Source organism: Odontomachus brunneus, unplaced genomic scaffold (assembly GCF_010583005.1).
Source record: "Odontomachus brunneus isolate Ranch 3 - 2012 unplaced genomic scaffold, Obru_v1 Obru_scaffold_305, whole genome shotgun sequence".
Taxonomy (NCBI): Eukaryota; Metazoa; Arthropoda; class Insecta; order Hymenoptera; family Formicidae; genus Odontomachus; species Odontomachus brunneus.
In genome coordinates this window covers 202,270-208,128 of record NW_022639755.1, presented here as the reverse complement: position 1 = coordinate 208,128, position 5,859 = coordinate 202,270, and the positions used below count along the sequence as shown (strand labels likewise).

General features: G+C 41.1%; 1 protein-coding gene across 2 annotated transcripts in view; it reads right to left on the bottom strand.

The window, feature by feature from the left end:
- LOC116853320 (sorting and assembly machinery component 50 homolog) overlaps positions 1 to 5,859 on the bottom strand; it is a 132,569-nt gene that overhangs the window by 25,174 nt on the left and 101,536 nt on the right. For both annotated transcript variants that reach the window (XM_032834376.1, XM_032834375.1), the window contains exon 8: positions 5,058 to 5,352. In XM_032834376.1, coding sequence (XP_032690267.1) covers positions 5,058 to 5,352 — 295 coding nt within the window. The remainder of the gene's footprint in view (positions 1 to 5,057; positions 5,353 to 5,859) is intronic.

Sequence of the window (5,859 nt, the reverse complement as noted above, 5' to 3'; positions counted from 1 at the left end):
TAAGGATGGGAGCAAAGGCGGGGGGAGAAGTGAGAGCGCTTATTAAGTTAAGGTGCGGTAATCTGGAGTTAAAAAATAAGTATTGGTTAGAGGAGGAAGAGAGAAAGTGTGTAATGTGTGGGAAGGAGCAGGATGAGATGTATCATTATATGTATACATGTGAGTGGGGAAAGAGATGGTTCGAGGAGATGGATAGTATGGAAGGTAGGGGAAAAGAAAGGATATGGGATGATGAAATCGATGAGATTAAAGGGAAAGTATTAAAAAGAATGTGGAGAGAAAGGGAGGGTAAAATCAAAGAGAGAGAAAGAGTAGGAGAAAAAGAAAAAGAAAAAGGATAAAGTGAAATGGGGTAAAGGAAAGAAGAAAGAGAGAGGAGAATTTAATGTGATATAGATATAGAAAGTATGGAGGAATGGAAAGAATGAATGAATGGAGGATATATGGAATGTGTGAGGTAGTTGTTTAATGTAAACCAAGTCCCCTTCTTGGCTATTTAATGTATATAGCTGAATGGTAATAAATTATATATAACGGTCACAATAATATTTTTCGTAAAAATGTTAAAAACAATAGTACTTTTTACACCATGCGCAACGAATAAATGTCTGTTTGCTACAAACACTACACTAAAATTTTTTTCTGCTCTTTAAAATAGCAAAATTCAACCGGATTACTAAATATATCAGGATGTATCGATAAATAGCCGCTTTTATACAAAGCATATTTGAATAAACTTCAAAATTTTGAAAAAAGAAAACTGATTATGTATTGAGGATTATAATTTTATGATATTATTCCACGATTGTAAGTTTACATTGTAATTATTCAATATAACACCAGAGAAAGTTCGTACAAAATTTTTCCAAATTCTGAAACCAAACACGTCCAAAGGTTGCATGAAACCAGTTGCTTTTTTCGGTATCGTTAAAATCTGTACTTGTTTCTGCATAAGTTGTTGCAATTCTGCTGGGAAATGTCCTATCCATTAATCTATTAGTAGCAAGTTTTGTTCTCCAGTATTTTAATAATTACCACCGGCAAATTATACACATGATTATATACACCTTGAAAAAATTTTTTCATTTTTTTTTATTAAAAAAATCTTTATCTTTTTATTTAAAAAATAATTTATTAAAGAGCCATAAAATATTTTAAAAGTGAGATGTGGAGAATATTTTAAAAGTGGGGATGGAGTGGGGTATCAAGAAATATATCTTTTTTTAATTATTGGTCAGATTGATAAAAATAATTATATATCATTAAATGTTGCATTTAACACTTTTTCAATATCTCCTATATTTTTAGAGATATTAGCAAAAATATGAAAAATTCGATTTTCTTTGAACAAGTGTTTTCACCCTCCCCAGTTCCTCGACAGAGTGGTGGGAACTCTCTTCCCGGTAGGAACAAACTCAATCCCACCATATGAAGGCTCTCCTCCCCTGAGGATTGGCCAGAGGAACTGGAGATCTTTGAAGGAGAATTGGAGGACCACCGTCAGGAAACTCGGAGCCCAGTACTCTGGGCACTGATGACATCCCAGGCTGTGCGTGAGTCTTGGCCTCTGCGGGATTGGGAAATCGGATGAGGCAGCTTTTCAATAGCTGTCTCAAGGCCGGGGTCTTCCCTCGGAACTGGAAAAGAGCCACTTTGGTCCTAATCCCAAAGAAAGACAAGGATGCGGAGAATCCTTCCACATACCCATATATCTCATAGACGAGGTAGGCAAGACCGCATCATTGCGACCCGCCTCATGAGGCATATGGAGCGGAAATAGTCGCGGACTCAGCGACAGCCAATATGGGTTCCGCGAGGACCGATCGACGGTAGATCATACGCGTCAGAGCTCTCACGGAGACTGTCATCGGGGAAGGAGGGGCGGCGTTGGCGGTGTCACTTGATATCTCCAACAGCTTTAACTCCTTCCCCTGGGATGGTAAAGGAGGGGATAACCCGTATCGGAATTTCCTCCTACCTGCAGGAGATAATCCGCGACTATTTCCGGGAAAAGCGGCTGGAGTTCCATAACAACCTGGAATTCCAGAGCGCTATATACTGCGGTTCCACAGAATTCCGTCTTGGGCCCGCTTCTGTAGAATCTCGCATACAACGTGATACTTAGCATCGCCCTCCTCCCCGGCTGTCACTTGGTCTGCTATGCAGGCAACATCCTGGCAATGGCTGGGGGACGAGATTGGGGGGAGATCACGGCCAAAGCCAATCTCACGGTGGACATCGCCGTGCGCTCCATAGAAGAAACTGGGCCTTAAAGTGGTCCCCTACAAGACCGAGGTCCTCTTTATGCACAATGGTTCTCTTTATGGCACAATAGGTTACGAGGAAAATCACCGGAGGCCCATATCACCGTCGGATCGCGTGAGAGTGAAGTTCCAATTGATGTCCTGGGACTCATCCTGGATGGCACTTGGGAGTTCAGGAAACACTATGATCTCCTGATTCCCAAGATAGGCAGGATGACCAACGCGCCTTCTGCCCAATGTCGACGGTCCGGATAGGTGTGCCAGAAAACTTTACACGGTCCTCTCTATGGCCCTCTACGGCGTCCCGATGTTGGCGGGGGAATTGGGGTCGGCGTACCTAAACTGTGGTACGCGGGTCCCAAAGATAGATGACCTTCCGAATCTCTCGTTCCTACAGGACCATGTCATAACCAGCGGCCACATTACTGGCGAATATCACCTTCGTGAAGCTCCTCGCACAAATGTACATTGAAGTACATCGGCGTCGCAAAGAGTTCAAGAGGGGAGGAAGAGAGAATTGGACTCTAAGGCCGTCGCTGGCGCGCAGACAGGCGCGCCAACGGCTCCTCTTCATGTGGAAGCTTCAGCTGGAAGAACCCGCTGTTGCGGGGAACAGGATCGTCGAAGCTATCCGACCCTGCCTGAAAGAGTAGATAGGCAGAATCCACGACGAACAGACTTGTTGAATGACGCAGGTACTATTCTACACGACTATTTTGGAGAGTATCTGCATAGAATAAGAAAGGACTTCGCACGATGAAGTATCATTACTGTGTGTCCGACCAGGACATGGCGCAACACACCCTAGAGGTATGCCAGACTTGGGCTGAAGAGCGCTGTGTCCTGGTTGCAGTAGTGAGGGACGACTTGGTCAATCCAACACTCGTCAAAGCGTTGCTGGAGAAGCCACGGAAATGGGAGGCCCTCTCCTTCTTCTGTCGCGAAGTAATGTGCCGGAAGGAGAAGGCGGAAAGAGTGCGTAGGAAAGAACCCCCGATCCGGATCGGGATCACCAAGGGGATAGCAAACGGAGGTATGCTCCGCACCCCCGCTCTGCGCACCTCCAGGAGATGGAGGGTGAGAGATTCGGGCGAAGAAGGAAAAGAGAGGACGGACCTGTCCCTTCATCTATCGGACTTCCTTTGCCCTATAGCCTAAGGAGGCAAAACTTGGACTTCCTCATCGGGGGTTCATGTGCGAAGTGCGCCAGAATCAAGCCCTGACGGCCTGAAAAAACATCGAATTGGCATCTCTACAACCCCCCACGCTTAACAGGGAGGTTGAGAGAAGAGGGGATAATGCCCCATTCCTCTTGAGCAGAAATGAGGAGGGAAAGGCCACCTAGGTCGGCAGCAGTATTGCCTGCCTTCTCTCCCCAACACAGAAGATGCGACGGGCGGTCGAGTCAAAGGCCGTCTGGGTCGATGGGAGACGTTGGCAAGTCCCCTAGAGATGGCCGGTCTTTGCGGAGAGGAAGGCGCGCTGGGGAGAGGGGAGGAGCGAGAATCTACCTTTTTGTTCCCCATACCGTGTTTCTCTCTCTCTCTGGAGGAGGAGGGAACGAGGGGCAGGCGGAAATATCCGCCTCTTGTTCCTAGCCTCATCACCGGGAGAGGGGGACGATGACTAGGTATGGTCGCCACAAACAGAACCTCCGGGGGGGAAGGGCCGGACAGCCCACTCCGAGACGGACAGTAGATGATGGCGAGGACGGCCTGGAAGTAATGCTGATTCAGTTCCCGGGCCGTCCTTAAGTCGTCGAGGACTGGTGAGGCAGGGGTTTTAGTGAGTAAGGTCTGGTTGCACCAACATTATTTTGGCTTTAAGCGAAACTTAAACATATAGCTATTTTTATATTTCTTTCTATATAAATAAAGACAGACATATATTTAAATCTCATTTAAAACCAAAATAGTGCAACCGGGCCTAAGTCCTGTCATCTTTGACGGGAGAGGGAAAATCCCACATAACCCGCGGCTCTTTCCCGAATGCCTCGGATATGCGTAATGCATTTCTTTGGCTTATCAAAAAAAAAGTTTTTACACTTCCAACTGTTTTTCAACCAAAATAAAAAATAATTTAGGGATTAGGTTCATATATACTTTTCATATATACTTTATTTCATATATACTTTATTTCTGTAAAAGTTTAAATTTTTTGGAATTTTCGGTTTCGCGAATCTCCCTTGTAAGATAAATAGGTTGAGTAGATAAGTTGTATAATTTAAAATTTTAAAAAGAAGGCTGCTGAAATGAAAGATATGAAGTCTGAATTTCCAAATGGAGATTCTTATTAAAAAAGTCAAGTAGGGACCGATTGGACCCAAATCAGATCCCGGACTCGGAATCTAATATACCTTATCGAAAAAAGTCGTCGAACTTTTATATTGACGAAAAAATATGTCGGATATGAATGATTCACTTATTTAGATATCGAAAATATCTATTCACCATAAGGGATAGAAACGTGTCATTATATAATTTGTCAAAATTGTTATTATATGGAAAAATTTTTATTTTAATAATTTATTCAAATAAATGTAATGATCATTTACTTACTAACAAATTTTTTTATTTTCAAATAATTCGTGAATTTCATCAAAACTTTACTATTCCATGCCAAAAAAATTTACATAATTACAATTGAAATATATTCGCGGAAAAATCTTTTTTTATTTTTTCATTATTACTGAACGAAAGTTAAGCAATTAATAAAAGTAAAATGTTCTCTGTTTAATAGGAAAATAAATCTTATCTTATTAAATAGATACAATCATTGAATCATTTTACTCACCGTTTGTAAAGAACAAATTAGACAGATTGCCGCCATTCACAAAACCATGTAACCTAAACAAATCTCCAAAGCTGTTACGACCAGGTCTAAATGGAAGTGGCGTATACACATGAAGAGCAGCTGCCCAATATATTCCACCGCCTATAGAATTTCCATTATAACGAGGACCACAACCTCTTATAGCGAAACCTCGGAGATTCAGTGGACCACCGAGAAAGAATTGGTCGGCAATATTTATTTTCATGTCATTACTAATTGCGCTCAATAACCCAGACTGAAAACCTAGCTGAAATGTCTGTTCAACAAATTTAATCGTGAATTAATTGTCGGTTTTTTTATTGCAAGCATGAAGTAAAATTGTTTAATTAACTATGTAAATAAAAAGTACAAATTTTTTTATGGCAAACGTGCTTGTGCCGCGCTACGTGTATACGAATGTGCAAAAAATTAACCAACAAAATTAACAATTACCAACAACAATTAACGACAAAATTAAGGAGCGGACTCGGACTCCTAAGTTTTTGCTACGCGACGTTCCTTGTATGTATTGATAGTAAATTGAGTATGATATACTAGTGTTTGCATATGGTTATTATATCTGGATAAATTTTTAATACTTTTTTAAGCTTTTCATCAGTTATTGTAATGATATCTACTTATAACATCAAAAAGTAAAATATTATAATAAATCTTTTTTTATATTTTTAAGCAAAATAGTTTTACTTATTGATTATTCGCTTTCACAAAATATATAATTTCCATTATATATATATATATATATATATATATATATATATATATA